The sequence below is a fragment of the Gracilinanus agilis genome, chromosome 6 (assembly GCF_016433145.1).
Source record: "Gracilinanus agilis isolate LMUSP501 chromosome 6, AgileGrace, whole genome shotgun sequence".
Lineage (NCBI taxonomy): Eukaryota > Metazoa > Chordata > Mammalia > Didelphimorphia > Didelphidae > Gracilinanus > Gracilinanus agilis.
The window spans coordinates 224,477,816-224,490,211 of NC_058135.1; the positions used below are offsets into that span (position 1 = coordinate 224,477,816).

The 12,396-nt window shown below is 38.4% G+C and overlaps 1 protein-coding gene across 1 annotated transcript in view; it reads right to left on the minus strand.

Annotated features, from left to right (window-relative positions):
• The window catches only part of UVSSA (UV stimulated scaffold protein A), a 113,660-nt gene that overhangs the window by 36,383 nt on the left and 64,881 nt on the right, over positions 1-12,396 (minus strand). The window contains exons 8-9 of the mRNA XM_044680412.1: positions 2,809-2,986; positions 827-982 (exon numbers count right to left, since the gene is read on the minus strand). Coding sequence (XP_044536347.1) covers positions 827-982; positions 2,809-2,986 — 334 coding nt within the window. The remainder of the gene's footprint in view (positions 1-826; positions 983-2,808; positions 2,987-12,396) is intronic.

Here is a 12,396-nt window from a genome sequence, read left to right on the forward strand (position 1 = left end):
AAGAGGATATTCAAGCTATTACAATATGAAAAAAGCTACCAGTCACTAATAATAAATTATGTCTAAATATAAGTCAAAAATTTTAAAGCTCATGGCTTCACATCTCAGATCAGACTCTATAGATGACAAAAAGATTAAAATGGGCAGTGTTGGAAGGGCAGTGGGAAGACAGGCATACTGATGCACTGAGAATGGAGTGGTACACTGGTCCAACTGCTCAGGAAAACAATTTGGAATGAAATTTTAAAAAGCCACTAAGCTGTATGTATCTTGGAGCCAGAATAAATACTATTAGACACAGAGGCCAATTTGCAAAGTTAAAGGCAAAGGAAAGAAGCCTCACATAGACAAGGACAGTCATGGGAGTAACAACAGTAACAAAACAACCCAAATTGAATATTGTGAAATCGTCATGACCAAGCTTGACCTCAAAGGAGAGAGAAGAGAAGGTGCCTGCCTTCTTGGCAGAGTTGGAGGACCATAGGTATGAACCTCACAGATAATATCAGACTAGTTTAATGTCTGGGTTAGTTGTACTAAACTGCTTTTTAGTCTTTCTTATCCTTTGTTATAAAGGGCAGCTTGCTGAGAAGGGGAAAAGGAGAGATGGATACATTGGTGATAAAAGTGCTGTCCAAACAAAAGATATCAAGAAAGATTTCTTTTTTAAAAAATCATAAATTCTGTTATCAAAACAAAAACACAACAATAATAAAAAAGGGAGAATTAAGGTGGGTTGGTAGCTAGATGACATGGAAGAAGCATTAGTGGCTGGAGAAGGAATGGCTTTTTGTGTTCTGTGGTCCATACAGACACAGCTACTCACTTAAGGATCTTCCCTGCTGTCGGCTGTTCCTCCCCCCAGTAGTAAAGGTCCATCCCAAAGGGCATCACAGGTGCTCTAGCTCGCTCTTCTGCCAGCTTCCTTGTCTTGCTGTCATCAGACTCTCCCACAGAAGCTGCTGGGGTACTTCCTGATATGCTGGAAATCATAGAAAAAGCCAATGGGGAAAGATGGTAACAACATCACCTCAACTCTGGTCTCCTGAGAGAGACCGTGTGGTGTTCCAAGAAGAACAATGGACTTGGTTGGATTTGGAAGGCCTGGAGTCCAGTCTCAACTCTGACATTTCCTAGTTTTGTGGCCACAGGGAAGTCATTTCCCTTTCTAAACTCTAGTCTCTTCTATTGTAAAATGGGGATGATAATTCTTCAGCCACTTATCTATAACAGAAACTATCTGTTACAGGAAAAGATAGAATGTGAGATCTCAATTTTCTTGCATTTCTTTCTCTTTGGTTGCTTAGGAATATAATCAGAGAACTTCTCCCAACTTCAGATGAGAAGGTCTTAGAATTAAACCTAGAGCAACCTGAGTGCCTCTGTTCAAGGGAGGCTTAACTAAGGCATGAGCCTCAGATTTCAATTTGGAGGAGCCACATGCAGAACACTCAGCTCTGTGTGCTTTTCTTCCACTGCTCCCAAGAGGCTAGCCTAAGATTACAGGATTTAGAGTTTGAGGAGACCTTAGTCCAACCTCTCATTTTATAAGTGAAGAAACTGAGGCCTACAGAAAGAAGGAATTGTCCAATGTTCCACAAGTCTGACTAAATCCGGTGGTCTTCTTTCATAAAGGTAATTTCAAGAAAGAATTGGTTTATCTAACTCAGTGATTCCCAAAGTGGGCGCTACCACCCCCTGGTGGGTGCTGCAGCGATCCAGGGAGGCGGTGATGGCCACAGGTGCATTTATCTTTCTTATTAATTGCTATTAAAATTTTTAAAGATTAATTTCCAGGGAGATAAGTAATATTTTTTTCTGGAAAGGGGTGGTAGGCCAAAAAAGTTTGGGAACCACTGATCTATCTGGAAAAGCAATTACTCCTTAACTATGTAACTTCTAAAAGTCTATTTTTCAGATGCTTCCTATATGCCTTTTGAAAATATTTGGCCAATTGTGAAAATCCATTATTACTATCATCAATCAATATAGTAATGTGCTCCTCCTGAAAACAAAATGCCCATTTGTATTCTTTGAAAACCAGCAATCCTAAAAAGTCTTAGCCATAGAAAGTAATATCCTCCTTCCATAATTATCTGCTATGACTTTCACATTCCTTTTCCCCACAACTTTCCACCCTTCCTACCATGACCTAGAGGCCATTTTTACAATTAGGAAATCATTCTGAGACCCTTGAAAGATATGAATAATATATTCATAGACTTTCAAGGTTGGAATGATCTTTAGAAATTACCTAATTCAATCTCATGTCCAATTGATGAATCTCTTCTACAATATGTCCAATAATTAGTCATCCAGTCTTTGAAGACCTCCAGCAATGGGAAACTCACTAACTTTTGAAGCACTTCATTCTGCAGAATGTGGGTACTCTGTTCCCCTGGAATTGGGCTTAAGCCTATTACATCATTAGATAGTTCTGCTTATTAGAAAGTCTTTCTTTATATTGGGCAAAGGTTACATCTCCTGCATTCTAGTAACCTCTGCCCATTGTCCCTAGTTCTATACTGTAGAACAAGTGTATTCTCTTCCACATGAAAGCCTTTCAGATAGATAACTGAACAGAGTAATGATCCCCACCACCTCACCCACTCAGTCTTCTCTTCCCAAAGTAAATTATTAATAAAGGTTTAACTAAAGAATAAGCAAGGTTGGTCAGTAAAACCAAGAGTTCTAAACAACATGGTACCAGAAAGGCACATTAATAATCTTGTGACTTTAGGCATCAAGCTGTGCAACAAGGATCATGACCACAATGTTTCTGGAGGTATACAAAGTCTGGAGAGAGACCTGCTGGGCAGAGGAGAAAACTTGGGGAGCCTGTCCCGGAGTACTCTTAGGGTAGCTGCAGCACAGGTTGGGTCCAATTCTTCTTCATTATGCCTTGGCCTAGCAGCTGAGCTGAGACTTCCTGACTTCATTACTCCTCCTTTACTTGGAGTTGATGGATGTGACAGGGGCTCGAGTCCTGGAACAAAAAGGTGTATCTGTCAGTGGTGTCTATATAGGTCAAAATGATTCAGTTTGTTATCAGAATTCTCTGGATTCTCTATTTGGTTCATTGAAAAGGACTGCTGCACTCCCACTGTAAGGATAGAGGAATGAAAGGAGAGTAGGCTTAAATTTTGGTCAAAGTCTCACAGCTCAAAAATAAGGCAGTTATTAGTAAGATGTCCTCCAAATCTGAGAGGCTCATTCTCCATTTGCTAAGTCACATTGCTCTACAGTTTAAATAACCTTTAAAATCACTCTTATTTGCTACTCTTCTTTAAAAAGGAAAGAGCAAAATGATTAGCATTCTAAATCCACTCTGATTTTTGAGCTACCCTCTCTAGGGCCTTGGAGCTCTCTAACTAAATACACAGTTTCCAAACACTTAATTCTGAAAAGGAAAATTGAATCTTTCCAACTGAACAGTCAAGCTAAGACAAAAGAGAACCACCAAAGTAACCCACCACCCCAAGTCCAACCCTTAGATTACTCATTGCAACAACATCCATAGCTGTTAAATTAGCCCAATCCAGAGGCAGACTGAAAAAGAAATGGTAACAATGATTTTGGTGGAGACAAGAATTTAAATACATGGACAGTAGAAAACTGATAAGATAAAATCCAAATGAAATTAACTTGTCTACAAAAGTAAATCAGCAATACCTAGATTTAAACTACAATAAAGAAGGAATAAAGGAGGCTCACCTTCTTCACCAAACACCATACTCCATCTCCCAAGCTTTAGTAGAAATATTAAAATAATCTGGGACTATGCCCTTCACGGTACAAATTAAGAAACAGTCTCACACCCTAAAACCTATCTTTCTTTGGTGCCTTTCATTTTACAGCTAGACCCATGTACTACCCTGACTTCTCAGGTACAGATACTATAAGGGTTGAGAAATAACCTATTGGTTACAAGAAAGGACCATTACATCAGTGATGGCAATCTTTTGAGCTTGGTGTGTCAAAATTCGCCAAAAAAACAAGCATAACTCAGGTGGTGTGTCACTTTGAGAAAAAAAAACCATAATTTCATGATATTTATATTTAAATAACAAAAATGTACAATTATAATATATAACTATATTTAACAAACCAAAATAGGTAAATTAATATAGGTAGAATTGTCATCTATAGTGCACAGAGTATCTACACTACGCCTCGGCATGCAGTCCCAGACTTCTCTGAATGAGGCCACATGTCATCAAAAATGGCTACGCGTGTCAGTGCCGACACAGGTGTCATAGGTTTGCCATCACCGATATACATTGACAATTCTTAAGAAAACCCACTTTGAGGAATAGAAATCTTGGATAAATCAATCCACTCATTCCCTTGAGCCCCCTGTGAAGCTAATAATTTAAGCAAAATAACATTCCACTTACATACAGAACAAGGATTCAAAAATACTTTATATATATTATACTATGTGGTTCACACAAGAGCCCTTGAAGGGGGGTAATTTAAATATTATCACCCCAACTTTACAGGCAATGAAGTGGAGGCTCAGCACAACGTTTTCAGAGCCAAGGTTCCTGCTCCCAAGGCCAGTTCCTCTCCCTTCCATAATGTCCATTATCTTAGGGATCATTTAATCCATCCCATCCCAACCCCATCCTCACAAACCCTGGGAGGTGAAGACCCTTGAGATCATATAGGTAGGCCTACTGACTCTGAATTGCCCTTTCTTTACCCTACCATCTGTACAGAAATTACACTGTGTTCATTTGAGCTATAACTAATGAGCCCCTCCTCCCTTGCCTTACTTCTGATGGATGTTCTTCTGGCCAAAGGAATAGGAAAAAAAAAAAAAAAAAAAAAAAAGAACACCTCTGGCTAGAGAAGTAATAAAAAGTGTACCTCCCAAAAATGGGAGATGCAATGTCTGAATACACAAGACTTAAAATCTGGACCCCTAGATAACTGGCAGTTGAGTTCTGTTTCTACAATGCCAATGAGACTTTGGAAACCAACAGAGCCTAGACTTAACAAAAAGAATTTCCCAACAAACACCATTAGCATTACCCCAAGAGAAGAGTCGATTTGAATTAAGAGGAGTTGGGTTCAAATCATGTCTCTGCTTCTTATTATCAACAATCGGTATGATATAAGGCAAGTCATTTAATTTCTGAGCCTAATTTATAGTCCCATAAAATAAGGGACAATCTCTTAAGGTCTTCTTTCAGCCCCAGATCCTATCATTACCTTGCAATGGAAGGACAACTTTTAAAGCCCTGAGTGAGAAAGCAATACTCATACGTTAAGATCATTTTATTCCAACTAAATCCTTCTGAAGATAGGTATCTTGCCAAAAAGTAGGAAAATAGCAAGTTTAATGAATCAGAAATACAGGCTCTAAAGATGTCAGAGCAATCAGGCCCATGAGCAAAGGAGCAGAAACCTCAGAGAAGGCAGGCCCATATGGGGTTCAACCAGAGGGATAGTTCAAAAATAAAGACTTTTCCTCCCCCTACTTCCCTTTGGTAAGAGGTATTAATGTTGTTCAACTATGTTAGCAAAGGTTTTCCTCCTTTAATTCTGAGTCATTAAAAGCAAGCTAAATTGAAATAATATGATTCAGAAATCTTTTTAGTAAATCTGAATTCAGTTATTAAAATCCATTATAATGAAATCTATTTTTATGAAGTCCCCTATAACATGATTTAAATGCCTTTTCTTTCCCTCAAGTTAAGAGTCCTGATAATAATTCTGATTCTGGGTCAGTTCAGAGAGAAGAGCATACAAGAGGAGGGGGAAAATACTTAGCAGGGTCACTAAAGTTCAGAAGCCCCTTAAGCTCCCACCATGTGAAAAGGAATATAAAAAATGTTTCTAAAATATATTTTTTGATATGTGGGTCAATGGGGAGAATCTCTGTCCAAAAGCATCATCCAAAAAAGCTCTTATTTCCAAGTTCTTGTGCAGTTTCAGGGGGCAAACTCATTTGTTGTCAATGACATACATGTACAATGGAGCAGCATGAGCACATGCACAAACACACACATACACACACACACACAGAGGAAGGAAGGGCAAGACTGATAAGTGAACAATGTGACATTTAGATAGATACAATCACAACTAAAAGATCAATACAAGAATTCCTAAGAGTTACAAGAATGAAATATATTTTTCATTGATTTGTTGTTTTAAGCCATTAAAAAGATGGGTAAGCGTGTTAAAGAAGGGTAAATACTCACGGCGTTTAAAAAAAAAGAACCACCTCCCATTTTAACATTGTTGTAGAAAATCAATCTCACTGACATACTTTTAAAGTAAAAGTCCCTAAAGCAGACAGCATTCCTCAGACACCAAGAACATTCGTTTTCAGAAAGAATAATGGGCTGTTGGAAAAACAAGAAACAAAATGGGATGGTTACAAACACCCAAATCAAGGAATTTCCACTGCCTCTTGCCTCCCGGCAAATACAAGTACAGTGTCTTGGCTCAAATGTACTCCCAGAGTTGCTTTTAGAAAGAATCATAAAAATGTCCAAATCCCCTTTTTTGTTTAAATTGACCAAATGGCACCTATTTGCCTGAAGCAATAAAGCAGACAGTGTTCAAGAGATAAATCGATAGGAGGAAATAGAGAGGCTGGGGTTTCAGCTGAAAGTTAGGCTGCTGAATGCTGACATTATTGATTTTACCTAGTTCAGCTGGCCTTGTAATTAAAATGTAAATTTGAGAAAGAGATTATGTCCTGACAGAAATGGTGGGATTAAGGGGAAGATAAAAGCCCCTCAGTGAAAATTCAGAGAAAGAAATGAGAAAGAAAAAGAGCCCAGGTTTCTTCAGCTGTGTGGATTTAGCCTAAATCTAACGACTTCAGATTCACCTAAGTTTAATTGAAAAAACGGTGACAGAATATAAACTAATGTTATGAACTGCAACTCACCCCAAGGGCCATATTTACTATGGAGTTTGGGTGCCACCTTTTATGAACTCCAATGTAAAACAATCTATCCTGCTGGGGAAAGATTACCAACTGGATTTTTAAAAAAATAAAGCCATTCAGGTACACGGGTGCTTTGGTCCCCTGCAAAATCCCAACACTGGGGGGTTTTGGGAAGCAAGTCAGGGCCAGGCAGAGGCTAGGGCTCTTTTACTGTCTTTGGAAGGCACTGACCACAGGATTGGAAATAAGCCAGTCTTTCCTATGTGCTCACTGATAAGGCGAATTGTGAGATTCAGGAGTCAGAGATTAACTAGTTCAATTGCCTTATTTTACAATGGTTGAAACTGGAAATCTGGGTGCCACAGGACACAAGGTTCCATTGTCCCACAGGACACAAGGGCCCAAAGTATTAGACTCTAATCTTGTGTACTTCCTCTGCCTCCTTTTCTACCATGTCTTTGCTCAGGATCCCATGAGGTCTGGTGGTGATCTTAGAAGAGGTTGGATAGGCCCACAGCCAATACTGTCATCCAGGCTCATGGCTAATTTGGCCCAACCTTAGAAAGAAGGGCACTGGTGACTCATCGAAGGAATGAAAGTCCATTTCTACAAATATGGGTCACATCTCCCCAGAAAAGGTTTTCAAGGATGTGTTTCAGAGTCCAACAATGATCATCAAACAAGAAGCATTGAAGGGAAAGGAAGCAGGAATCAAAGCAATTGTCATAAGACTTGATGCTATGATAACAAACTTTTAAAAATTTTTATGCTTCAATTATGATTTGATTTCAAGACTTAACCTTCCCCTCATGAAGTCCTACAAAGGGCACACACCTTTATTTATTTATATACTTAAACCCTTACCTTCTATCTTAGTAACAACTCTAAGACAGAAGGGGAAGAGCCAAGAAATGGATAAATGATTTGTCCAGGATCACACCACTGGGAAGTATCTGAGGCCAGACTGGGCACACAATTTTAATAAAAGGAGATTAAAATTGATTTCACTAATTTTTTTTCACAGAAATATCACAAATCACAGATATTGAGTATTCAGTGATTTGTTTCAGCCAAAAGCTGTCTAGAGTATTGGAGAATAATCTAGAATGGCTGAGGAACTGAGTCCTTCTCTTAACTAGACACTTATACAAGACTCCCATACTCTGTGGTCCAACCACCTTGGTCCTGTTCCTTCTCACACATAACCATGCAGCTCCCCATCTTTGAGTCTTTGTACTGACTGTGTGTTCCATTCCTGGAATGCCCTCCTTCTTCACTTCTGCCTCTCAGAATTCCTTGTTTCCTTAAAAATTCAACCCAAATTTCCTCTTCCACTTGAAGTCTTTCTGATTCCAGGTACTGGTTCCATTCCCCTCAAATTCTGTTGCATTTATTTCACATACACATTTGGAATGTATGTGAAATATTATTCATTTTTCTTCTCCATATATACACATATTTAGATTTGGCATCTTCCTATCCAATAGAATTGAAGCTCACTGCAGTTGGGGGACTTTCATTTTTGCCTTTGTATCCCCAGCACCTGACTCAGAGAAAGGGCTTGATAAATTCTTTTTGGCTAACTGATTGATAAATTTGTTCTCATATCTACCAGCTGCAAGACTCTGGGTAAGTCACATCAGCCTGTCTAGCCCTCAGTTTCTATATCTGTACAATGGTGATTAAAAAAAATACTTGTATTTGTTTCCTCACAGGGTGAGTGAGGGTAAAATGAGATTATGTACATAAAAAAGTACTTTGTAAACTATACCTAAATGTAAATTGCTACTATTCTTCCTACCATCATTAGCACTTAAAGGTACCATAGGGCAGTGGAATGAAGGCTAGTCTGAATTAGGAAAAGCCAGGGACAAATTTTACTTTTGCTATGTGATCTAACTACATGTCCATGGACAAGTCACTTTAGGTAATTCTCCAAGACTGTTAGAGACAAATTGCTAAGTTGCAACAAAGAAATGAGTTTCCATAGAGGGACTTCCTCATAGCAATTAAAAAATAGATCTAAACACCCCCCAAAACTTGATAACCCCCAATAAAGATTTTGTCTTGACTGAAAGTGCTTTGTATGGGGGCAGCTGGGTAGCTCAGTGGATTGAGAGCCAAGGCCTAGACATGGGAGGTCCTAGGCTCAAATCTGGCCTCAGACACTTCCCAGCTGTGTGACCCTGGCCAGGTCACTTGACCCCCATTGCCTACCCTTACCACTCTTCTGCCTTGGAACCAATGTATAGTATTGATTCTATGAGGGAAGGTAAGAGTTTAAAAAAAAAGTGCTTTGTAAAAGTAAGACCCAATGGAAACATGAGCTGTTTATATTCAATTCCATACAAGTCAATTCCTAAAAGGTTGGGGAGGGGAGCAGTCAATAGAAAGAATCATAAACGAGTATTACAAGCTCTGGAGCCGTGGGCAGCTCATTTAATCTGAATCTCAGGTTTTTCACCCACAAAATGAGAGTGATAATGCTTATACTGCCTAGTTCACAATGCTACTGTGAGGAAAGCCCTTTGTAAAACCTCAGAAAACTATAGAAATGGGGCATTGTTAGAATCACATATAATCACATATAGTATATTTTCCTTTTTTATATTTCTTTTTCAATTACATGTAGAAACAATTTTTTTTAAACCCTTGTACTTTGGTGTATTGTCTCATAGGTGGAAGATTGGTAAGGGTGGGCAAAGGAGGTCAAGTGACTTGCCCAGGGTCACACAGCTGGGAAGTGGCTGAGGCCGGATTTGAACCCAGGACCTCCCGTCTCTAGACCTAACTCACACTCCACTGAGCTACCCAGCTGCCCCTGTAGAAACGATTTTTGACAATTGTTTTCTGACATCTTACATTTCAGATTCTCTTCCTCCCTAAGGCAGTAAATAAATAGTTTGATATAGGTTATACCAGTGCTTTTATGGAATATATATTTTCATATTTCTCATGTTGTGAATGAAGATACAGATCACACATACAATAAAAAAAACACATGAAGAAAATAAAATTAAAGACTCTAGTGCTTTCTTTAGCCATGGATAGCATTTTTCATCATGAGTCCATTGTGGTATCTTAGAAACTTGCTTCATTGGTAAGTTTAATCTTTTACAGTTGATCAGCATGCAGTATTTCTGTTAGTGTATACACTGTTTTGGTTCTGCTCACTTCGCTTTGCATTAGTTCATGTAAGTCTTTCCAGATTTTTTTCTGAATTCATTCTGTTCATCATTTCTTCTTTTTTTCTTAACCCCTTATTTTCCATCTTAGAATCAATACTGTGTATTGGTTCCATGTCAGAAGGGTGGTAAGGGTTAGACCAGTGATGGGCAAACTACGGGCCTTTGGGCCAGATGTGGCCCCCTGAAATGTTCTATCCAGCCACCTGACATTATTCCCAATCTGACGAAAACAATGAGTTGGATACAATACAATGAAACTTTGAAAGAGTTGCCTTAGAAACAGACTGACAGATGAGCATTTCCTTTCCTTTGGCCCCCTCTTTAAAAAATTTGCCCATCACTGGGCTAGACAGTAGGGATTAAGTGACTTGTCCAGGTCATACAGCCAAGAAATGTCTGAGGTCATATTTGATTCTAGAACCTCCTGTCTCTGTTCATCATTTCTTATGGCAAAATAATATTTTATTACAACCATATAGCACAATTTGCTCAGTCCTTTCCTAATTGATGGACACTCTTTCGGTTTCCAATTCTTTGCCAATATAAAAATAGCTGCTAAAAATATTTTTTTACAGGTAGGTCTTTTTCCCCTATTATGATCTCTTTGGGATACAGATCCAATAGTGGTATTGCTGAGACAAAGGGTATATATAATTTTATGACCCTTTGGGTGTGGTTCCATATTGCTCTCCATAATGGTTGTATCAGTTCACTATTCCACCAACAGTGCATTAGTGTCCCAATTTTCCCACATCCCCTCCAGCATTTATTATTTTCCTTTTTTGTCATAATGATAGGTGTGCGGTGATCTCTCAGAACTGTTTTAATTTGCATTTCTCTATTCAATAGTGATTTGGTGCATTTTTTCATATGACTATGGATAGTTTCAATTTCTTCCTCTGAGAATTGCCTCATCATATTCTTTGACCATTTACCAATTAGGAAATGCTTTGAATTCATATAAATTTGACTCCATTTTCTATATAGTTGAAAAATGAGGCCTTTGTCAAGAGATACTTGCTATAAAATTTGTCCCCAATTTGTTTTTTCCCTTCTAATCTTGGTTGCATGTTTTTGTTTGTATGAAAACTTTAAAATTTAATGTAATCAAAATTATCCAATTAATTTTTCACAATGCTCTCTATGTTTTGTTTGGTCAGAAATTCCCCCTTATCCAGAGGTCCAACGGGTAAACTTTTCCATGTTCCTCTAATTTGTTTTGGTGTCACCCTAAATTAAGTATCCATTTTGACTTTATCTTGGGGTGAGAAGAATAATTTATAATGTTAGCATTTTCATTTATGAACTGCCTCATAACCAGCAAATCATAACCAGCAAAGAAAACCCAAGTATTATTTCATTTGATCTTAACAATAACCCTCAAGAGGTAGGTGCTATTATTATCTTCATTTTACAAATGAGAAAACTATAGCAAACAGAGGTAAAGTGACTTGCTAAGAGTCACATAGCTAGATGGTAGATGAGCCTGGATTTGAACTCAAATCTTCTTGACTCTAGACTTAGTGATCTACTTCCCCTCCCAGCTTGCATTTTTACAGGAACATATTTTGTAAATTTTAAAGTGCAAGAGATATGTGAGCTACAATTATTACTAGTTTAACATGGGGATCTAAAAGCCAAAGCTACATGATGGAGACTTCAGTTTGTTTCTGTCCTGCCTGAGCTGAGCACAGTCTGCTCCCTCCAGCCTTCACCCTGTCAGTTATCCTAAAATGATAATCTTATATTTCTCCTATCTTCCCCATAGCTCTTAGAACCCAGATGGGCACCAAAATAAACTCTTGAGCTGCTCAACTTTTATTTTGCTTCCATTTTCTCTACCACATGAATGCCAGATTTTCTCTTTGGCATAGAAAGGATAAAACTAAACATTTTCATGCAGAGGATCAATACCTAAGACCAGCAGGATAAGAGTGCCCTGCTACACCTGATGAATTAAAATGGCCAGGTCAGGATGACCTACATCAGAGGTCTCTGAAAAGCTACTGGGCCACTGTCTCTGATCTCAGAAAGATCAAATAGAATGGAAGAGGTACCATAGGATGAGAAAGGACAATGCCCCAATTTTGGAAAAACATGAGGAAGGATGTTTATTTCTTCCTGGGAGAATTATAGAACATGTTTTTTGAAGGGATAATTGGTGACCACCTAAAAGAGGAAATGAAGATCACAATGGGCCAGCAGAACTCCACCAATAGCAGGTTATTCTGGACTAACTTAATTTTTTTTTTCATCATTATTAGACTGGTAGCTCAGGTGGGAAGTTGTAGATACTGT